General features: G+C 46.4%; 1 protein-coding gene across 3 annotated transcripts in view; it reads left to right on the top strand.

Moving 5' to 3' along the window:
* The window catches only part of Loxhd1 (lipoxygenase homology PLAT domains 1), a 134,286-nt gene that overhangs the window by 95,150 nt on the left and 15,226 nt on the right, over positions 1-23,910 (top strand). For 2 of the 3 annotated variants that reach the window (XM_048363360.1, XM_048363358.1), the window contains 10 exons: positions 243-405; positions 3,945-4,099; positions 5,228-5,437; positions 5,564-5,699; positions 8,626-8,834; positions 9,683-9,868; positions 12,331-12,458; positions 15,277-15,394; positions 17,228-17,402; positions 19,541-19,726. In XM_048363360.1, coding sequence (XP_048219317.1) covers positions 243-405; positions 3,945-4,099; positions 5,228-5,437; positions 5,564-5,699; positions 8,626-8,834; positions 9,683-9,868; positions 12,331-12,458; positions 15,277-15,394; positions 17,228-17,402; positions 19,541-19,726 — 1,666 coding nt within the window. The remainder of the gene's footprint in view (positions 1-242; positions 406-3,944; positions 4,100-5,227; positions 5,438-5,563; positions 5,700-8,625; positions 8,835-9,682; positions 9,869-12,330; positions 12,459-15,276; positions 15,395-17,227; positions 17,403-19,540; positions 19,727-23,910) is intronic. The other variant, XM_048363359.1, reaches the window with a different exon arrangement.

Below are 23,910 nucleotides of genomic sequence, written 5' to 3'. Positions count from 1 at the left end.
CTGGGGATGGGATTTAGATATTTATTTTGTAGTGACCCTGGGAACCCCACCCATCAAATATGATCTCCTGATGCAGTTGTGCATACCCTTAAATTGAGATCTATTTAGGCAGGAAGGTTCCTCCACACTTTTGCTATGTGAGGCCCCCATGGTCCTTGTCCTTGGTCCTGACAAGTATCCATGTGCTAATGAATCACTGAGGTTGGCAGCTGCAATACGTATGGTTTTCATCCTCACCCCAGGGTACAGAGACCTTGACATTCCCATGTGATCGATGGCTTGCCACCTCAGAGGATGATAAGAAGACCATTCGAGAGCTGGTCCCTTATGATATCTTCACTGAGAAATACATGAAAGATGGCTCCTTAAGGCAAGTCTACAAGGAAGTGGAGGAGCCTCTAGACAGTAAGTATGTGGGGAGATGTGCCTCATTATCATAGGCAGCTCTAAGAACATGGCCTCTTTGGAGAACATGTGCCTCATGCCAGTCTGAGCCTTCTCATGCAGAAGGATGCTGTGATTGTTACCTTCAGGCTAGAGAGAGGAAAGGTTACATAACCTGCCTAAGGTCACACAGCTAAAAATGGCACAGCCAGCCTTCATCTCACTTATTTCCCTTGGAGGTTTGTGCTCCACTCCCATGCTGACCCAACATGATAATAATACATCCAAACAGGGGCTGTTTGGTGCCTGAGTTATACTGGTTAATGGACTCTGTTTATTTGGTGGTCAGTTCACACATGTTCTCTACTTTGCTGGACCCAGCTGCTATAAGTATGAGTTAAAGAACATTCCTGAGGTTAAGCTGAGTAGTTACCTAAAAGACATTGGATTCCACCTCTAATGCTAGAAATAAAAAAGAAAATGAAAGAGAAGGGAGAGATAAGGAAAGGAAAAGAAGAAATCTTTTTGACATAGCAGAGACCATCATGCACTTTCTTTCAGTTTTTATGTGCAGATGCTGAGCTCTCAAGGCTATTGACTGGTTTCTTGTTTTGTTTTTGTTTTTGTGCAAGTTCTGGGGCTTCTTAAGCTTCTTATGCTCAAGGCTAACCCTCTACCACTTGAGCCACAGCTCTACTCTGGCTTACTCGTGATTAACAGGAGATAAAAGTCTCACTGACTTTCCTATCCAGACTGGCTTTGAACCTCAATATTCAGATCTCAGCTTCCCGAGTAGCTAAGATTACAGGCATGAACCACCAACTCCCAGCTTGCATGAACCACCAGTTGCCCGGCTTGGATGACTTCTTATATGTGTCAGTCTCTTTTGTCTATTCCTCATAGATGTGATCTTCTTTGCAGAATATGCACCTATCTCACCACTCACTTCTTATGTTTCTTCCTCTTTCATTGTTAGTGACCCCATTCTGAATCTTCCTGTCTCTCTAAAGAGTCCACTAAGTGCTAGGTTCCTTTCTTGTGTCAGGTGGGTTTTCTCCAAAGCTCACTTCTCAGCCTTCTCCTCTCTTTACATTGTATGTATGCATGTGTGTGCATGCATACTTGTGTGCGTGCACACATGTGGGTGTGTACACACACACACTCTTCCCGCATCACCACTCACCAGTCATATCTCTGTTTTGACCAGCAACAGCACTGCTCATGTCAACCCCATTAATACACTTGCCATTCACTCTTCACAAACTTCAGCTATTTCAAAATATCAACTCCACTGCAAAAGTCAAATTTTCTGCCACAGATGAAGTTCCAAAGACTCCTGTGGGCTTCTCCAGCAGGGTGTTTGTAATGACCAGGGAAGCTTTGGAAATCCAGCTGAAATGCGTGTGACAGTGCCTTCTTAAACACTGGAACAGAACTCAAGATTCCTCAGAACTCTCTGCCACCATGCTCCAATAGTTAAGAGACAAAACACAGCTAGACACCTGTGGCTCATACTCAGAAGACTGAGATCTGAGGATAATCATTAAAAGCCAGCCAGGGCAGGAAAGTCTGAGAGACTTTTATCTCCAATTAACTAAAGAAAAGCTGAAGTAGAGCTGTGGCTCAAGTGGTAGAGTGCCAGCCTGGACTTAGAAGACAGTGCCCAGTCCTTCAGCTCAAGCCTCAAAACTGGCACACACAGAGACAGACAGCCACATGCCAGTGGCTCACACCTGTAATCCTAGCGACTCAAGAGACTGAGATCTGAGGGCTGGGGTTTGAAGCCTGAAGGAGAAGAAAGGTTTATAAGACCCTTATCTCTAGGAAAAGATCTGAGGTGGAAGTGTGGCTCAAGTGATTACAGCACCAGCCTTGAGTGGAAAAGCCAGGTGAAAGTACAACCCTGAGGTCAAGCTCTGGTACACACACACACACACACACACACACACACACACACACACACACACACACACATCATTTTCCTGTTTAATTATTGAACGTAAATACCTATGGCTACTGCATTTAGTCTGAGGCACCTTACTTAGAAATAACATGAGCTGTACAGTAGCACACCTCTCCCAACCTATATCCCTTTCTCCAAATCTTCTTTGCTCTTCAGTCAAGGGATGAGTCTCTTGTCTACTTGGACCCCAGATGATGCCCTGGACAGCTGTCCCGGCAGCACACTTGGGTTGTTCTGGATGAATCACACACCACAGAACCCACTCTGTACTTGGAGATGTTTCTAAGGAAACATCTTTTCCCTGACGAGCTGTGTGGCCGGGGTGGGATGGGGAGGGAGGAGGATCCAGAAATAGCTAGATCTGGTCTAACCGCATTGCTCAGCACCCAGAAGCTGAATCAGTTTTTCTAATTCCCAGAGGACTGGAGAAAGCAGTGGGGGAGTTGGAAAGCCATTTAGTCACAGCCCCTGGGGACACAGCATCCCACTCCCAGACAAGGGCTCTTAGAAAAGGAGTCCTAACAGGTCCGCCCACCTGTGATGATTCTGCATGTGGAGCAGGCCTGAATGCCACCAGAAGTGTGACTTAGACACTGTTGTGTCTAAGCTGTGACAAGATTCCTAATGTTACCTCATGTCAGTGTTAGCCTGGCAGACTTGGGTAATGCTGGCTCTTTTAAGCAACAAAGAGATGATTTCATCTATTCATGCGGCATGTGGAAACGCTGGCTGGGTTTTTCATGGAGCTGAGTGGGGTCCCCACCCCATTCAGTGCTCTGGCAGTTCTCTGGCTCCTACTTGTATTGGGAAATTCATAGTGAATCAAAGGACTTTGGAGACTTGGGGACTGAGAGAGGAGAGAGGGAAGGTGGGCGGGTAGGTTTATAGGTGAAGGTACAGGAGTGTCAGAGTTCAATTTGGATATGTGAACTTGTGATGCTGGGGTCTTGTCCAAGTGGAGATGGCCACAGGTAATGAGAGTGGGAAGGAACGAAGTTGTTCTTCAGAGTCAGGAACTCTGGAGCTGGGAATATGGCCTAGTGGCAAGAGTGCTTGCCTCGTGTACATGAAGCCCTAGGTTCGATTCCTCAGCACCACATATATAGAGAAGGCCAGAAGTGGCGCTGTGGCTCAAGTTGGCAGAGTGCTAGCTTTGAGCAAAAAGAAGCCAGGAATAGTGCTCAGGCCCCGAGTTCAGCCCTAGAACTGGCCAAAAAAAAAAAGAGTCAAGAACTCAAGAAAGATGCGGTAGGCTGTGAAAGATGAGAGCTTAGGGCTGGGGAGGTGGAGCAGGGAGAACATGGAGACCACTGGCTGGGCTGAAGTGAGGAACTCATAAAATGAAGCAGCATCCTGGGAGGCTGGGAGGCAGGGGAGGGCATGATGCTGCAGCACCCAGGAATCATATTGTGGGTTCAAAGGTGTCTGTAGCCATAGGTGTAAGCAGCTCACACTCCTTGCTTTTCTAAATCAAACAGAGGTGTCTCTGCAGCAAGACCTAAGCAGGACTAGACTTTCATAGGCCTTTAGATCTGTTTGCTCAGAACCTAATGTGTTGCCATCTTTCTCTCCCCTATGTCTGTCTTTCTGCTGCCAGTTGTGCTGTATTCAGTGCAGATCTTCACAGGGAATGTCCCTGGGGCAGGGACGGATGCTAAGGTCTACATCACTATCTACGGAGACCTAGGGGACACCGGGGAGCGCTACCTTGGCAAGTCAGAGAACCGCATCAACAAGTTTGAGAAAGGAACGGTAGGTAGGGCACTCTGGGTTTACCCCACTTTCCTTCACCTTCCTAGGCCTGGTCACCTAGGGACCAGCTCTTCTGGGGATGTGCAGAAACTTTGGTTTATCTATTCAGAGCTGATGGAGCCACTCCTTACTTCAGCATTTCAGGGTCCTCACAGATACTAAATATCACCTCAGTGCTTCACACTATTTGCCAACCTTCATAACTGGCCTTGTAAGGCCCATCAGTTTTGTCCCCAGCAGACCACTGGGCCCACTTCTATAATGTCCTACCCTTTCTCCTGTGTCAATACCTTTCCAAATGTTTGCTCACTTACATGCCCATAAGCTGATAGAAAATAGATGGTGCTGATCTATGGTTTCACATTTCACATAAAAGGCATCATGCTATAAAAATACTTCTTCAGCTTGCCTTTGATATTCAGTGGGATGTCCTGGAAATCTTTCTATATTATGTTATTCAAACATAGATGACTGTTCTTTGTAACAAGCGCACACATCCACCCCACAGGGAAGGCTGTGCCAGAGTTATTAAGCTGTTCCCCAACTGGTAGACCCCCAGATGGCTTCTACTTTCCCACTGTGAAAGCTGTCCTACAATAAACATCGTGTGAACATCTTCCTCTATGACAGATGTGAACAAGTGGAATTGTTTGCCTCCTAATTTTATGCTAATGAACTCAGCCAATTGCCCGTGCTTGAACTCATTAGAACTAAGCCAAGTACCCCTCATTTGACACTGTCATGACCTAAGGTCCCATGCCCACTCACATACATTCCATCCTCCAAACGCCCTCCATCCTCCAAACGCCCTCCATCCTCCAAACGCCCTAGGAGGGATGTGTATGTGGCTCAGTAAACACCCACAGGTTCATCTCAAGAGGAATGTGAGAAAAGGCAATTTACTCCAAGGAATTACACATACAAGCGCATTGTAAAATAGGGCCATTGGGGAAATGAGGCCTTGAACTTGAACGCGAAACAAATTCTAGGTAGTTGGTCTTGGTGGGCTCCTTGACTGGGAATGTCTATTCAGCCTCAAATCAAGGTGAATGGACAATCCTGAAGTTAGGAGTAGGGGTATTGAAGTGAGGCTCACCTCACCCAAGTCTTCACACTTGATTTGTCCAGGCTGACACCTTCATCATTGAAGCTGCTGATCTGGGTGTCATCTACAAAATCAAACTCCGCCATGACAACACCAAGTGGTGTGCAGACTGGTATGTGGAGAAGGTGGAAATCTGGAATGACACCAATGAGGATGAGTTCCTGTTCCTCTGTGGGCGCTGGCTATCTTTGAAGAAGGAGGATGGTCGACTGGAGAGGCTCTTTTATGAGAAGGTACAGGCAAGGTAGTTGGGACTTTGGATCAGCCATGACTTGTCACCATCTTGGTAGCTGAAGGGTGGTTCATTGGGCCGATGGCACTGGAATTATAATGGGCTGAGGCCAGACTTTTCTGAATAGGAGTACACTGGGGACCGAAGTAGCAACTGCAGCAGCCCCGCTGACTTCTGGGAGATTGCCCTGAGCTCCAAGATGGCTGATGTAGACATTGCCACAGTGACAGGGCCCATGGTTGACTACGTTCAAGAGGGCCCAGGTAAGCTGAACAGGGAGGTTATTAGAAGAGGAACAGGAAGCTGGGCACCAGTGGCTCATGCCTGTAATCCCAGCTACTCGGGAAGCTGAGAATTGAGGATTATGGTTCAAAGCCAGCCCAGGCAGGAAAGTCTATGAGATTCTTCAGTTAACCACCAGAAAACCCAAAGGAGTGCTGTGGCTCCAGTGGTAGAGCACTAGCTTTGAACAAGAGAGCTCAGGAACACTGCCCAGGCCCACAGTTCAAGCCCCATGACTAGCAAAAAAGAGGAACAGGAAACATGGAATTAATATGAAGCTGTTGTTGGAAAAGCCATCCTTTAGCCCAACTGTTGTTGATGAATTCACTTAGTGCTTTATAATTAATAGAGTATTCATATGGAAAGAGTGCCTGTTTTCATCTCACAACCCTGGGCAGAAATAAGCCCCCTATTCAAATGGAGAAGCAGAGGCGAAAAGATGTTGGGTGCTGATGTGTCTAGGAGAGTGTCCTGGTACATTTTGCCCTGATTCAGACTTTCACCTATAGAACCTGGGACCACCAGACATAAGCTAATAGCAATGGTAGAATCCTCACTTATCACCAGCCCACCACTCAAAACCTTTAGCCACACAAAACAGGACATAGTGAGTGGCAGTGGCCAGAAAAGAAATTCCAGGCTGGTAGTTTAGAGATTCAAGCTCCATTTCTGATCCTGACAATGAAGCCATCTTTGAACAAGTTAATATCTTAGCTTCAGTTTTTTTCTTTCTTCATGAAATAGTACCATCGCTAGACACCAGTGGCTCATGCCCCTAATCATAACTACTAGGTAGGCTGAGAATGAGAAGAGCACCATTTGAAACCAGCTTGGGCAGAATAGTTCATGAGAAGGTTTCTCAACTCGTATCTAGGTGCAGTGTTGTGTTCTTGTCATCCAAAGCTAATATTGGTAGGATTGAGGTACTGGGTCAGCACAGGAAGAAAATTCCCCAAAACTTGGCCTTAACTTAAGGAAGCTTAGACACATTGGTGAGCACCTGTGATCTCAGAAAACATAAAGTAGGCAGATCATAGCTCAGGCACATGGCTCAGACAGTAGAATGTGAGATCCTGTCTCAAAAATAACCAGCCAAGAATTGGGCTAGAAGTGTGGCTCAGCAGTAGAGTACCAGACTAGCAAGAATAATGCCCTAAGTTCAAACTCCAGTACTATTAAAAAACAAAAACAAAAAAATCAGCAGACAGAGAGAGAGAGAGAGAGAGAGAGAGAGGGAGGGAGGGAGGGAGGGAGGGAGGGAGAGAGGGAGGGAGGAAGGGGAGGAGAGCAAGAAAACTAAAGAAACAGTGCAGCAATGACAATAAAAACCAATGTTATAATTCCTGGTAAGCTTATTTTATATGAAAGATTTTTGAGATTTTGTCTATGGAATATTTGTCTATGGAATACGTAAATGCCTGCCTTCCTGGTCAGTTATCGTAAGCATGAGTACAACCACCATAATATTCCCCCCTCCAGGATGCCATTGGTGGACCTGTAGGGTCAGACAGAGAAAGCCAGTGTGCCCACATCCCACCCTCTCATCGTGAATAAGACTCTGATGGGGTTCCCCTTGAAAAGATAAAACAAGGTCACTCACAGGTGCAGGAAGCAATGTAAGTAACTCCAGCCAGGAAGGACTAATCTAGAAACTTTCCAAAGAGATGCAGATCACATAACCTCATCCAATGATACAGGACAGTGTCTCCCAGTCCACTGAGGGAGATGAGCTGGGAGAGGGTTTCCCACTTTATCCATTACCAACTGCAAAGGACAGAGACCTAGAGACAGTGGCTTAAATAAATTTAGACTTATTTTTCTCTTGCATAAAAGTTAAAAGATAGATTATCAGGGATTTAAGATTCCATCAACTGGGTTACTCTGGAACCCTTAGAAATGGCTTCCATCCTCAAGATGACTATTGGAGCTCCAGCCATCCACATTCCAATCAGAATGAACAGAATGATAAGGGATATAAGGGACATACTCCTTCCAATAGGGTCATCCCTAGATTTTCCCAGAAATCCACTTAACAATGGCTACTTACATATTAGAACTACTCTATGCCAGGAGATTGGACACTGAGTGGATACCTAAAAATCTAAGCCACATTATGGGAACAAGTGTTTTTTTAAAATATAATTTTAATGTCATTAATGTGTTTTACAAAGGGGTTATCATTTCATAAATCAGAAATGAGTACATTTCTTTTTTGGACAATATTGTTGTTGTCATTGTTTGTTCATTTTTGTGCTGGGGATTGAACTCAGAGCCTGAGCTTTTCACTCAAGGTTAAAGAGTCTCGTGGACTTTCTTACTTAGGCTGGCTTCCAACCACAATTCTCAGATCTCAGCCTCGAGTAGCTAGGATTATAGGCATGAGCCACTGGTGCTTGGCTCCTGAACATGTTTTTATGCTGACTAATCTGGTTTGACTTGGAAACAGATGTTTCCCAGCATTCTCACTCACCATGTTATATATAGCATACATTTTTATTATTTCTTCCTCAGACTCCTACTTTTATGAGACCTTGCTTTTGCCAACTGTGATAAGATAAGCCTCTAAGGCATCTAGTTCCCCATCTTAGTGAATGGTTATTGTTTCTACTCTTCTTTACCTCACAAGACTAAGTTCAATTAAGATCATTGGTCAGGAAAGCTTTTGAAGCTTGACTTCCAACAGGAGTAATGAACACACTCTTGCTGATCTTCCCACCCCCTTCATCCTGGAGAGTAGATGGGCACCACAATGAATGCGCAGTCCATCTGGGAGGTTTCATTGCTTTGGTTGCTGGGCTGGAAGCTGAGCTCAGGGCACTCTAGAGGTCATTTGCAAGTCTACAAGGGACAGTGCCCCTTGTCCAGCAACAGTGCACTTGTCCAGATAGGACCCCAAATCTCTTGCAGTTATTCCCTACTATGTGTCAGTTACCACTGGGAAGCACAAGGATGCAGCCACCGACAGCCGAGCCTTCATCTTACTCTTCGGGGAGGACGATGAGCGCAGCAACCGCATCTGGCTGGATTACCCTCAAGGGAAGAGGGGCTTCAGCTGCGGCTCCGTGGAGGAGTTCTATGTCGGAGGCTTAGATGTGGGTGTCATCAAGAAAATAGAGGTACTGGCCTTGGGGCTCTGTAATGGTGACCATTACAGGGTAGGAAGGAACTGATCAGTACATGAGGTGGAGAGTACAGGCCAGGCAGGAGAATGACTGGAACCCTTCAGAGCAGGAAGGGAAGGAGGATCTCCTGAGCTCAGCTACCCATGAGCTGAGTGACTTAGAGCTGCCCACCCCCTTTTTGTCTATATTTTCCATACACCCAATAGAGAGGCTATGTATTTTCTTGTGCTGTCTAACAAATTACCACCAATGTAGTAACTCAAAACACACAAGTGTATGATATTTTATGGGTCAGAGTATGGTTTCGTAGGAGGCACTTCTCAAAGCCCCTGGGGAGGAAAGCTGCTAAAGCCAAGGCTGCCATCTTGTCTGAGTCTTGGGGAGTCCTCTTCCAAGCTCTCTGGTTGTTGTCCAAATCCATTTTCTTGGGGTTGTAGGACTGAGGCCTTCAGTTCCCAGGGGCCACCCACCTTTCCTCTCCACGTAGCACTTTCCAAAGCCTCACAGGGAGCTTGTTCTAGGCCAGGGGGAGGGGAGCTCCTCTGCTTTCAGGCTTCTCTATCTTCCATCTCTGATGTCCAGAACCTTGCTGAAAGAGTTCACCTGACTCAGGCACACACAGAGTCAACTTTTGATTAACTCAGGTCATCTGCTTAGGGGCTTTAGTTCAATATGCAAAAATATCACCCTCATGAGAGGTCCTCAGGCCCAGCACGTTAGAAGAAAACACTAAGGGATGGGGATACACAACAGCAAGGGGAACTCTGAGCAGGGAGATCTTTCTTCTGAGTTGTACCAAGATCTTCACAGAGTTTGTGTGCCCACCTCACCTATATACACAGCTGGGCCATGATGGAGCTTCCCCTGAGAGCTGCTGGCTGGTGGAAGAGCTGTGTTTGTCAGTGCCAACCCAAGGCACCAAGTATACATTGCGCTGTAACTGCTGGCTCGCCAAGGACCGAGGTGATGGCGTAACCTCCCGTGTCTTTGACCTCCTGGATGCCATGGTGGTGAACATTGGGGTAAAGGTATGTGGGTATGCCTGCAGGTGGGGACAGCAGGAGAGAGAGAGAAGTGAAATAAGTGGGAAGGCTGTCACTGGAGTGCCAGAAGCCACACCCTGGTACACTGGCTAGTATCACTTAGCTAGGAGTCAGGAGGCCATACTGTCTTTGGTTTTAGTCTGTTGCTGTGTGAACCTGAGCCTCTAGCTCTCACAGTGTGGGGAGTGTTGTCCATACCTTTATTGATGGAAAAGCTTGAAAGACAGGAACCCTGAACTTTCCTTGTTCTTGATCTTGGTAGCCAAATGACCTGGGACATATATGAATTCAAAGATCGGGGCCAAGCAGGAAGGAGGCAGGATGTCTCAGTGGCTGGAGCCCCGGTACACGTAGCCCATTGGTGGACCAAAAGCCTTCAGGCCATAATCCTATGGGCTTCTATTCCTCTCTCATCAGTGTAAGATTATCAGAAGGGATACTCAGTGTAAGTCTGAGGCCACTCCACCAAGGTGAAAAGATGAATAGCCCTGCCTGGGTTCTATATAGAAATAGCAAGATTGTGAGTTGGGGTGGGAAGTGCCTTCCCCTCCCCTGCAGGAAAGCAGAATTCCGCCCCATAGCCAGTCTCCGCCCCCCCCCCCTTCCAGACAGCTCCATCTGTGGCCAGACACACTGTGTGGGTGTGCACGCCATTCATGCAGGGCCTCCACCCTGACCCACTTCCCAGCCTCTATGTGCCTGTGTGTGTGCCACTCCCTGCCCCCCCAGCTCACATCACACCCCGCTCAGGGCAGCTGTGCCCCCTCCCTGCCTCTAGGCCAGGAAAATCCACATCCACATCCTTGCTATTCACAGAACAAAAGAACACAGGCTTGTCACTTTACAAAGAAGCACAGGGCCCTTTGGATTTGGCCTTCTCCCCAGGATACCCGATAGCAGGCCGGAATTACAGGAGACCTGCTTCTGTCGGAAATACTCTGATTACATAAAGAGGGATGTAATGGCTGTGTAAAAAGGGAGAAAGATGGACACAGAACACAGGGGCTGATGGGGCCACCAAAGCACTTATTTTGGCCATTCTATTTTCTGTGTCTGTCTGGATGACAGTGAGAGAGGGTGAGGCTTCCTGTTCCCAGTAGCCACTCTTGGACACCCTATGTGTCCTTTGAGAATGGTCTACATTGCTCCTGATAAGGTAAGAGCATTTCATGTTGAGCCAGGCACCAGCGGCTCATACCTGTAATCTTAAGTACTCAGGAGGCTGAGATCTAAGGATCAGAGTTTGAAGCCAGTCCTGGCAGTAAGGTCCCTGAGACTCTCACCTCTGAATAACCACCAGAAAGTTGGAAGTAGAGGTGTGGCTCAAGTGGTAGAGCACCAGATTTGAGGGAAAAATATAAGGGACAGTGAGTTCAAGCCCCAGTACCACACTCACTCATGCACACACACAGACACACACACACACACACACACACACACACGCACATGAGCTCTTCATACATTTTTCCACAAGTGTGTCCTAAGTTCTCTGAGGGCCAGGTCTGTACATAATACAACCTTTCAGTGTTCTAGAGAGGATTCTACATATTGCTAGAAAGGCACTACCTTGCACAGTGATGTGACCACTGCAACCCAATCCTCTTGGGTTCTGCTATGGGTGGTGGAGACCACGTACCTGTACAGAGGAGACAGGGAATGGCAACTATGGGAGCTGAAAGGGACCAGATACAGTCAAAGGGGATCGACACTCAGCCCAGCCATTCCTCTGCCTCTCCTGTACCTTTAGACTTGCTAGTGTGTGGGAACTGTGTGAGAGGGAACGGAATCAAGATCCAGGACCACAGAACACTAGATATTGGTATGGGTGCACTCCTTGCCCAAGGCTGCCTCTCAGAGGAAGAGCAAGGCAGAGCCTCAGTGCACATTCCCCAGTGGACATAGGCAAAGGGAGTTCAATCCTTTGGGCAAAATGGTGATCTACCGTGAAAATTGGGTAACCAGGCAACTTCCTACTTGAGTGGCTTGAGCTAGCATTCCCTTCAATGTCACCCCCAGCGACACTCCTCACCCAGACCTCAGGGTGTGAGCTGGCTGGAACCGGAAGTGGGGGCCAGGCAGAACCACTGCTGCTTCCTGAGTCTGTACATGTGGCAGGCCCAGAGCTGGCAGTCATACAAATTGGCCTGTGGCTCTTAAAACTCTGCAAACAGGGTCCCTGTTTTACAACAGGAAAGACAGAGGCCAGTGAGGGACACAGAGGGCATCCACCCAGTGTCAGCAGATGCAGGTCTGGTATTCAAATGGAGCCCTGGGTGGCTCGTGACACCACTGTCTCACCACCTTGCAGAGTCTGAGAAAGAGTGGTCAACCCTGGGGCTTTGCTGACAGTGGAGACCACATCTGTACTCTGAGCATTTGAAAGGCTAAGGTGGGTTAGGGTGTTGGTATGTGAGCACAAGGCTCAGGCCATGCCCCTTTCATGGCAGGTGCTTTATGAAATGACAGTATGGACAGGAGATGTGGTTGGTGGGGGCACCGACTCCAACATCTTCATGACACTGTATGGCATCAATGGGAGCACAGAAGAGGTGCAGCTGGACAAGAAGAAGGCCAGGTAACCCAAGTGGGCCAGCCCCAGGCCCTTCTCATATCCAGCCCTCTGCCCTACCCTTCCCATAAACTGACTGGGCCTGTCATGCTCCCTGCACACCAACAAAGAGGGTTCCAGCCACCACATCTTTGTTCCTCCTATCTCAACTCCTTTCTCTTTCAAATCTTCCTCCCAGAAAGCCTTCCTTGATCCTATAGCAACCCATAGTTATGACCAACACATCGCAGCTTTCTTCTCCTCTCCTTCCTCTGCTCATTCAGTCTGATTCAGTCTGCAGATTACCTGACAGTGCTGCTTTATTGTTCATTTCCTGGCTTTGCCCGTTGTCCTGTAGCAATGGAAGATGTTGACACTAGGGAGGCTGGGTGAAGGGACTCTCTTATGAACTAAGAAGCAGGGCAATCTATGTGATTAAATAAGAGAACGGATTTGGTCCTTTTGGTTGGTCTTAAGTTGGAAATGTGGACAGCACAGGGAAGCTGGCAGGCCCTGCCCAAGTCCTGACCATTCCGAGTCAATTGTGGGAGAGGCTGTGTGGTTTCCTGGTATGGTGGCTGCGGAGATTGTATATCAGAATTCAGTTTTTATGCACGGCCTGGCTATTGTCCCTTTGCAGTTCAATTCCAAAGAGTTTTCCTGTGCAACACCCTAAGCTCTACCCACCCCCAAATTCTCAGATATTTTTTCCACGTAATTATCTCACACCTACATTCTACCTTATGTTTCAGATATCTAGTGCATCATTGCTGAAGTAAAGGAGGAAGTGAGAGGGATGGGAGAGAGGGAAAATGTGTGTGTGTGTGTGTGTGTGTGTGTGTGTGTGTGTTCTCTGGGAGTACCAAAATTCAAAATAAAAAAAGTCACTTGAAACCTTATTACAATAAACACAATCACACTGTAATGCTCCTGTTAAAGTGTTTTCTTTTTCTGCATAAGGGTTGATTAGTTGGTCTGGCTTGCAAGCTCAGGGCTTACTCTTACCCAGGATGGGGTGTTTGGATTATCTGAATATGCATTTGGTAGAATAATTTACCGGTGCCCTGGAGGACTCACACCACTTTTACCTCTTTAAATTTGTTGGTAATTCTGCAAATTGAACTCAGTGCCTCATGCTTGCTAGACAGGTACTTTTACCACTTGAGCCACAGAGGAGCCACATTTTTTCATTGGTTATATTTGAGGCAGGGTCTAGCTTTATCCCCTGACAGCCTGGACTACAATTTCACTACTTGTACATCCCCAAATTGCTAGGAATGACAGACACGTGGCACTATGCCCAGCCATTGAGTTTCCCATGTAGCTGGCATAACAAGTGCAAGCCACTGCATCCAGACATTAGCTAAGATAGAGTATCACAAACAATGCTTGGGCTGCTCTCAAACCACAATCCACTGATCTCCACCTCCATGTAGCTAGGCTAACAGGCTTGAGCCACCATGCCCAGCAAGTGTCTGTATTTTGATTGGGGGCTGGGCATGTGTTATTGGCACAGCTTGGTGTTGTACAAGGTGAAACTTTCCTCAAGAAAGGTGGAGTAACAGGGTAGAGGCTGAAATATACATATACATGCTCTCTCTCTCTCTCTCTCTCTCTCTCTCTCACACACACACACACACACACACACACACATACACACACACGGTATTGGGAGATTTGTCTGCTGTGACATTCCTTGTTAGATGCTGAAACCAGAAACCAAAAGTCAACAGTCACAGCTAGACTCTCCCCAGCTAAACTCCCCAATCTAGAATAGATTTTTCACCCCTATTAATCATACATGCACACAGCAAGTTACCAAAACAGGATCATCTGTGTTCGACCACGAAGAACACAGCTAAGACAAGGAGTACTTTGCTCTCACTAGACAGCACTGGTAATCTTGCTTCCCACTGGCTGTGGTATACTTTTTTAAACGTGTGATGTATCCAAGGAAGCATGACAATTGCCATTTGGCGTCATCTCTTCAGGGCCACCTGCACTTCCCCAGAGGCTTGTCAGCAGTGTCATCTGGAATCAGTCACCATTGAAGGTCGTGCTGTACAGGTGGCACCGTGGGAAGAGCAATAAAGATAGAGCATCGCTGAGATGATGAAATCATTCAGCAGAAAAAAAAATAGCGATAGCAACAAAAGCAACACTACTTTCTATCTGCTACCCCATTACAGTTGTCAGAAAAACTCCCAATCTGGGGCCACTGTGTTCCATGGTACATATTGCACATAGAAAACAGAGATGCCTTTTAGACTTGCACAGCGTATGACCTGCACCTCCATTCATGGTAGCTCTGCTGTGCACAGAATATCATTTGAAGCTTCTCCACAACAACTGTACGACACTGCAGGGTGAGTGACTATAGGTAAGGAAACCCAGACTCAAGAATGGAACTGTTTGCAGGGCTGGGAGTATGGCCTAGTGGCAAGGGTGCTTGCCTCATATACATGAAGCCCTGGGTTTGATTCCTCAGCACCACATACATGGAAAAAGGCCAGAAGTGGCACTGTGGCTCAAGTGGTAGGGTGCTAACCTTGAGCAAAAAGAAGCCAGTAACAGTGCTCAGGCCATGAGTTCAAGCCCCAGGACTGGCAAAAAAAAAATGGAACTGTTTGAGATGACTGGCAAATTAAATTAGAACCCAGAACCAGTAGCTCTTGGCTCAGAGCCATTTCTATTGGCTAAACCTGCTTAACCCAGTCTTTGATGGGGAATTTCTGGGAGCAGAGATGGGGTTGAGTAAAGACCCCATCTGTCTTCTCTCTTTATCTCAAATCTGGTCTCTGGCCAGAGGCAGTTCCCTCCCTCACACTCTTCTTCTTGCCCCCAGGTTTGAGAGGGAACAGAATGACACCTTCATCATGGAGATTCTGGACATCGCTCCTTTCACCAAGATGCGCATCCGCATTGATGGCCTGGGCAGCAGGCCAGAGTGGTTCCTGGAGAGGGTACAGTGCCTGGGCCCCGCCTTCCCTTCCAAGCCACACCCACATGCCCCCTCACCATCTCTCTCTTCTTGGTATACCTCGTTAAAAGGCAACTGTCACTTAAGAGGGTTATTACATGACCCCAGCTACATAATCCCATAGGCCGGAATTAAGCAGATTGTGGGTTTCTTTATTTGTGTCCAGTGGATCTAAAAGCTGCCAATAGAACACAGTATGATGTGGATGTGCCTTCCTCTGTGATATGAGCTGCAGGGGCTAAGAGAGAAGTGTGGGAATGGGGACAGAGAGGATAGGGGCTAGCGATGGGTAGGTGGGATTGTGGGGAGATTCTGGTGACCCTGCAACCATGTCAAGATGGCTGCTGCCTTTTGCACCTCCTCAGTCTCATCTTGAGGAGCCTGAGCCCTTCAGCAGCATCCTGGCTCCCAGGCCCTGGCTCTCATGAGGGTGGGCTGAGAGCAGCTTTGGGGCTGCGATGCCAAAACCTTCACATCTTTCTGGCTACCCCTACCCCTGCCCCCCACCACCGCTCACAGACATACATACACACCACACAATATACCACACACACAGTCCCAGACTCCGTTTCCCCTGAGGAAGAAGGCAACTTCTTTTTGTGGTCTCATTTTCACAGCCTCCTAGGGCTGGGCCTCCACCCTGCTGCTGGCCTTAGCCATCCACATTCCCTCTGCAGCAGGGGAGCCTCCCAGAGCCTCAGCCAAGTGTTGTGTTTTGAAGGGACCAAATGTGATATGAGGTGTTTCTGGTGTTCCCAAGCAAGGTGCGACCTCAAACTGGAGCTTTGGCAGCCAGAGGAGCACTGGCTGCAGCCCCCACCCCCAGCCACAGCAAGGACAATAGCTCTGTGACAGAGATGACAGTGCCTCAAATACACTTCTGTGTCATATGGCTCTGGGCTCCAACACAGTGAGGCTGGTGTCAGGCCACCTTCCTTATGCAGGATGTATTACTGCCCTGGTGTTTCATAACAAAGTGCTTCAGGTGGGGGTGAGGAAAGACAAAAATTGATTTTCCCACAGTTCTGGGACAGGTGAAAGCAGGATCTACAGGATTGTCAAGGTCATGATCCTTCTGAAGACTCTGGAAAGGATCTGTCTCCTGCCTCAGGCCTAGCTCTGGCAGACATGGCTGGTGGCAGTATCACACCAGTCTCCGTGTGGCAATCTCCATGTGTTTGTCTCTGTGTCCAGTTTCCCCCGCCAAAAGGCATAAAGGTTTGAGTTATATTGGATCAGGGTCACCTTAATAACCTCATCTAACTGCTTTCACCATAGCAACCCTATTTCTAAATCAAGTCACATCAGGACCACAGGGTAGGACTTCAACATCCAAATTTGACGGTGCTGTGCACAATTCTGTAACTCAAAGCCTTCCTTTCATCTGCCTGCATCCGTTCTCTCTTTCCTCATCTACCCAAAATCATCTGTCCTGTGTCTCCATAGGCTATTCCTCTCCTATTTGGCCAAAGGTAGACTTTTCTTGAGCAACAATATGGTGCCCATGCCAAGAACAATCTGGTCAACACAGGTACCCTGCTCCAGGTATCTGAGACTGATGGTTTTGGTTAGTCTGTTTGCCTGTTGTCCAGTAAACAATTCCTGTAGACATGATCATCTCTCAGGAGGCCTTTCTGGGAGGATTTTCAATTCCCAAATCCTGTGGGGCTTTGCAGGCACAGATCTGAAAGGCACATGGAGCAGTGTCCTCTCTACCTCTGAGGCATAGCTCACACAGCTCTGGACCCTCGGGTGGTGGGGTTTGGGTAGGAGTTGATGGAGTCAGGGAGATGTATCCATAAGTGTTCCTTTACAGATCCTGCTGAAGAACATGAATACCGGAGACCTGACCATGTTCTATTATGGAGACTGGCTGTCCCAGCGGAAGGGCAAGAAGACCCTGGTGTGTGAGATGTGTGCTGTCATCGATGGGGAAGAGATGATGGAGTGGACATCCTACACTGTCACAGTGAAGACCAGCAACATCCTGGGTGAGTTGAGTCCCCCACTTCTCATTATCCCTGGCCCTCACTCTCAATCTATGGCTCAGGACTTGGGGTCTGGTTGTTTCCATAATGTGTCACTTTCTATTGGGGCAAATTATTTCCTCCCACTGACTGACTAAATGCTTGGGGGCAGGGGAGGTGGCCCATGACTTTGAAAAGATGCAGGAGCTTGTGTCAGAGCCTTTCACCTTTCTGCTACCATCTGCTTCTCCTTACCCAGGTGCTGGTCATCTTGGGTGCATGTATGAGTTTGGACAGTCATTACCATGCCAGCTCTGTCCTGGCAAGGTCCCTCTTAGGGACCTTGCAGGTCTGACATTCTGCTGGGGTCAATACAACATGTATACAAGGCTCTGACTAATTGATGCCAGCTCAGGTACTGCTGAGGAGCTGAGAGAGGATGTCTTTTTTTACCTGGGATCAGGAGTGAAAATCCTGGGAACTTCCCAGCGGTGATGCCAAAGTCAAGTTAAGAAACAAACAGAGCCACTGACACAGAGGGGACGCTTAGACCAAGAGCTTGCAAGCAGAAGTACTACCACAGCCTGCCACCTAGCCACACACAACACCCCTGCCTACCCTCCCCTACATCAAGTCCCCTCTTGGGGGCCATTGCAGAGAACTTGACAAACTCATTCACACTCACTGCAAACAATTATTGAACGATTAACCTGTTGGCCATGGTAGCTTATGTTTTCAACAGAGAAACCTTTAGTCAAGTGAGGAATGGAGTGCTCATGGTAGAATCTCAGGCATAAGGGAGGTTGGAAAATCTGGTGGAGTATTGGCCTTGTCACTTTGAGTTCCAAGTGTCCATATGCTTTTGATCCCTATTATGCCCTCATCGTGTACTCCCAGTAATGAATTGCTACATTTATTGGTACTAATTGCAGTGGGTCAGAAAAACTTCACAAGGCCATCGCTTCCAGAAGCACTGGTGTTCTCTCTCTCTCTCTCTCTCTCTCTCTCTCTCTCTCTCTCTCTCTCTCTCTCTCTGTCTCTCTCTCTGTCTCTCTCTCTGTCTGTCTATCTGTCTGTCTCTGTGTATGAGTGGTGTGTATGTGTGTCTGTTGCTGGTCATAGGGTTTGAACTTGGAGCTTCCCACTCTAGTTTGACTTTTTAAGACTTTTTTCTTTTCATTATCTTTAAGTAGTTATACAAAGGAATTGCCATTTAATATAGCAGTTTGTGAATACAATGCTTTTTGAGCAATGTCTCACCCATCCTTCCCCAAACCATCCTTTCCTACACTCTTCTTAATTTCATAGGATAGACAATGAATTCTTGACTATATTCTCCCCCCTCTTCTCCTCTCCATTCATTTACCCCCTTGATCTCACCTACCCCTTTCAAATACCCGCTTCCTGATGTTTACTCCTGATGTTTAGTTTGCCTTTCTAAGGAATTACACTACTTAAGTTCTCCCTTGACTTAGCTGTATCCCTCATTTGACATTTTTGCTCTCAGATGGCATGCTACCATTTGAGCCAGAACTCCCATGTCAGCTTTGACTGATTAGCTAGAGATGATTCATGGATTTGTCTGCCTGGGCTGGCTTCAAACCAGAATCCTCAGCTCTCAGCCTCCTGAGTAGCTGGGATTATAGGTATGAGCCACTGGTGCCAAGCTCAGCACTGGCTTTTTAACTGAGACCAACTTCTCTATTTGGCTTAAGTAAATGACATAAAATGTTAGCAGAATGACCATCAGAAGTAAAACACAATCTTTCTGTTTTCTGCTCAACCCACCTTTGGCAGGAGGCAGCCTTTATTATTAAAGTAAAGTCAGTGTACCTGGCATGGCTTTTAAATTTGGGAGCATTTCCCCAGAAATAGACACATTTTGGTACTTAAAAAACCTAAAATCATAGTTGCTATGACTACAGTTAGACCCACAGTCTATGTAAGACACAAAGAGAAACTGAAGCATAGAATTGGAGACCCAGGAGTTCCAGGACACAGATTACCGCCCCCCCCCTTTTGAATTACTTCAGGCTTTGTCAATTCTGCACTCTGTCCCCACTCCACCCCTGGGTCCTCTAAGGTTTCTAGGAGCAAGTTCAGAATGGGAGGGCTGCGTGTGAAAGCAACTGCTACCCAATACCTCACTTGTGCACCCCCAGGAGCAGGCACCGATGCTAACGTGAGCATCATCATCTTCGGGGAGAATGGGGACAGTGGGACCCTGGCTCTGAAGCAGTCAGCCAACTGGAACAAGTTTGAGCGGAACAACACAGATACCTTCAACTTCTCTGATATGCTGAGCCTGGGCCACCTCTGCAAGCTGAGGGTCTGGCACGACAACAAAGGTATCTCCCTGTCAAGGCCAGGGTGGTGAAGGGTAGACCTCAGCTCTCCCCAGGGGCATCTCTGCCCTCCTGACAGTATGTAGACACTGCCTACCCAGTGAGGAGGTGACTGAACAAGGTTAGTTGTCACTCTTCAGATGTTCCCATCCGTTCAAGAGCAGGTGCTTCTGGGCCAGTGCTAGAGGGAGAGCTTAGTTTCTTCTGCTTTCTCCCAGTTGATAAGTGGCTTTTTATATTAGAGAATGAATTCTACTTAGTTCAGGCATAAAACAACTTAAGGGAAAAATGGTTGATCTAGGGGCATAGCTCAGTGGCAGAGTGCTTGCCTTGCATTTGTGAGGCCCTAAGTTTAATCCTTAGGACTGCAAGAGAGAGAGAGAGAGAGAGAGAGAGAGAGAGAGAGAGAGAGAAAGGAAGAAAAAAAGGAGAGGTAGGAGGCAGGCAGGGAGAGACTAACTCACAAAAATCACTTCCCATGGATGTTCTAAAAGGGATTCTGTTTGTTCTCCAATAACAGTGAACCTAAGAATGGCTTCTTCACTGTGACTGTAAGCTATGACATAGGATATATGCCAAGTGAATCTTCTCATTTCAATGTGTCTAAGGAAGACTCGGTCACATCTGTAACTGTGATGAAGTTCATGTCCTCCACACTGCTTTATCATTTTCCCATCTTCAGATATCTCTGTGTTCTCTGCCTTGGAATCTTCAAATTCTATTTGACATATTAGAGTTGAATGGTTTCACCTCCTTCATGCTTGTTGCTCCCCTAATCATCTTCCTTGTGTTGGAAACAGCCTTTGTCAAGCTGCCCATGGAAAGCCTTCAGCCTTTGCTCAGTCTCCCCAAGCACAGGCTCCAGAGCTTTCTGTAAGGTTGTTCGTCATTCTTCCAAACCCCCTCTGAAGAGCAACCTATGCATCTCAGTCACTGGTGAAACCCAACTCAGCAGCTGCCAACCACTTGAGGGAGTCAACACACTGTAAGACCAGAGGGCAAAAGGTCCCCTGCCTCCCAAACAGGCCAGGAAAATGAGTAGGGAAGAATTTCATGGAGACTAGGATGAATCTCTCTTTTTCCAGGTGAGAAAACAATGTCAGAGCCACTTATCATAGTTATTTTCCTAGATTGTAGACCTTTCCTTTCAGTCCAGGAAAGTAGAGGTTCCTATATTTGAGAATGCTCCAAAACAATGGTCACATTTCAGTAACCAGAGATCCTGTTTGCTTCCAGCAACATCTAAGTTTCCTCTCTTTCTGTTATTCTCCTCCTCCCTGATACGACTTATCCTTAGACAAAACAAGCAGCCCAGATCATTCTCTAAAGCCTGACAATCGCCATAATTTTAATATTGATATACATTGACAAACCAAGTTACAGTAGTTATTCACAGTAAGTGTGTTGTTTTGGAGGTTAAAGTTCATGATAGCTTAGCCATATTTACTTGGGCCTAAGGTGAGGCATACACCATGGTGGAAGTACATGGAAGTCACTCACATTGGGACCCAGGGAGCAAAGAAGGAAGTAGCCAGAGTCCCATGATCACTGTCAAGGGCACATCCTCAATGATGTAATGAGTTCCTATCAGGTTCTGCTTCTTCAAGATTCAACCATCTCCTAGTAATACCAACCTGGAGACCACGTTTTTGTTTTTGTTTTTTTTTTTTGCCAGTCCTGGGCCTTGGACTCAGGGCCTGAGCACTGTCCCTGGCTTCTTCCCGCTCAAGGCTAGCACTCTGCCACTTGAGCCACAGCGCCGCTTCTGGCCGTTTTCTGTATATGTGGTGCTGGGGAATCGAACCTAGGGCCTCATGTATCCGAGGCAGGCACTCTTGCCACTAGGCTATATCCCCAGCCCCAGGAGACCACGTTTTGTTTTTTTTTTTAACACAAGAGACTTTGGGAGGCATTGAAGATCCAGACTATAGCAGACAATATTGAAGCCAAATAAAAGAGAATGGGAAATCTGCGGAGAAAGTCCAACTTGAGGGAAATAAGACTAACTTAGAACTGAGAATCCCCAAATTTGATAAGGCTGTTCAGTAACGAAATGTTAGCTAATGAATGGACTTATAAATTCAAATGTGTTTGGGAAGGAGAGCCACATCTGAAAGCCTGTCACTCTGAGGATCATTCACTGTTCATGAAATCCCAAGGGGTGTTATCTTCATTCCAGACTCCATGGTCCTTGGACATAAATTTAGAAGAGGAAACCAGAAACTACTTTTTTTCAAATGGAAAAGCAATTTGAGATATTAAAAATGTCTGTTTCTTCCTAGTAAATTCCTAGAATCCCTTGCTAAGGACTTTCATTACACAGCCAAACACTTAAATCAAGGTAATGAGAAGAAAGGAGGGGAAGATGAACAGCCTTTTGTCATTTATGGATTCAGTGGCTTAAAGCACAAGACTGAACATCCCAGAATCATAACCCTTGTAATAGTGGTGTCTTCTTGGCTAATATGTTGCTCCTAACTTTTATATCTGGCATCTCCACAGTCCTGAGTTCTGCTTGGTGTTAACTGGGGCACAAAAGCAACTGCTCTCTAGGTATGAACATTAGGAAAATTTAGAAAAATTCTACCACTGGTAGGCATCACAGGCAAACCTCTGACCCCACTCTGGACTTCCTCTAACTCTTGTGACCTAACTCCCACCATGCATCCTAGCAGGATTATATCTACCTGCCTGTGATTAGCCAGCTGTCTTATGCCCTTACTTCTCACTGAAAGTTCTTCTCATTGTAGTAACTTATCTGGATGCCCTTCTAGTCAGCCCATTTTAAGGTCCATTTTGTCTCTTTTACTTCAACTCTCAGCTTGATGAGTAGGGTTGTCTTGTTCTTTTCCTGGTACCTACCACATTACCTGCAGTATACTATGGATATAATGCAGTTTAATAGAATTTAATTATGGTTTTCTTCCAATATCCCATATCACTCCCTGAATCTTCATGCGTGTGTCATAAGGAACTCAGTTTTCTCCAGAACCAATTTTGTGTGCCTTGGTATGTTTAAAAAAATTGAGTCCTGGCCATAAAATTCGGGCTCCTAACCATTGGTTGTGCACGCATCAGTGTATTTCTCAGTTGTCTTGATGCATTTTTCCACTATGCAAAAACCTGACAGCCAATTAGTCCATTCCTTCTATGCCATCACTGTCAAAACGAGGGAGGATTTTCAGCACCGCGGACAGTTCCACACGTTTGGATGCTAGACTCTCCAAAGACCTTGACACTCCATGACTACCTTGGATATCAAAGACTATTTAACGACCTTGGCTCCATATGGCTCTGAAACATAAAGAAATCCCAAGTCATTAATATGGCTTATTAGCAGACAAGTGGACTTTCTCATCTTGAGCCAAACTTTGGGTAGGAAAGCAGGATCCATTGGTAGATCTTGAGGCTCAGCAAGAAAAGTAAGATTTCTGAATCTTCACTGAGCTTACATGGGTGAGATACTAGGGTCAGGAGGGTCTGGAGAAGTGTGGGTCCTGTGCCTAACTTCCTTTTTTACAGTAACTTTCAGGGGTGGAAATTTAGATGTTTATAAATGCAGAGACTTCCAAACCTATCTTCAAAGCTGTCTCTTTGTTACATTTTCTTTATATTTCGTTCATAATTTTTCCAGCTACATTATTCTTTTCCTTGCATAGAAATTTATGAGGACAAATAAATTTTGTTTGAGAATCTTGCAGGAAAATTTAAGGATTCCTTAACAAACATTTTTGAAGTCACAAGTTAAGACATGGCAATCTTCTCTTTCCCCGAACCTACTCTTTCAATGGTTGTTGTTGTTGTTGTTGTTGTCATTCGTTTAAATGGTAGTGCTTTTATGGAAAAAATTAATCATGTGCAAATGTGAAGGAAATAGTAAAATGAACTCCTGCTTACCTATCCCCCAAGTTCAACAATGATTATGTTTTATGACATCAGCTTTGACCTTTTCACTTTTTCTTTTGGTTGCTTAAGGATATGAACTTAAATCTAAAACTTGGTGTCATTTCACTCCACACATACTTATTGTGGTTCTCTTTTTTAAGTTTTACTTGTTTGTACTGGCCTAGGCACTTTCCCTTAGCTTTTTGGCTCAAGGCTAGCACTCTACCACTTGAACTACAGTTCCACTTCTGGCTTTTATGGGGTTGATTAATTGGTGATAAAAATCTCATAGACTTTCCTTC

The sequence above is a fragment of the Perognathus longimembris genome, chromosome 15, assembly GCF_023159225.1.
Source record: "Perognathus longimembris pacificus isolate PPM17 chromosome 15, ASM2315922v1, whole genome shotgun sequence".
NCBI classification, from domain to species: Eukaryota; Metazoa; Chordata; class Mammalia; order Rodentia; family Heteromyidae; genus Perognathus; species Perognathus longimembris.
Note: the sequence above shows the minus strand (reverse complement) of the source record. Positions and strands in the feature narration are given on the sequence as shown.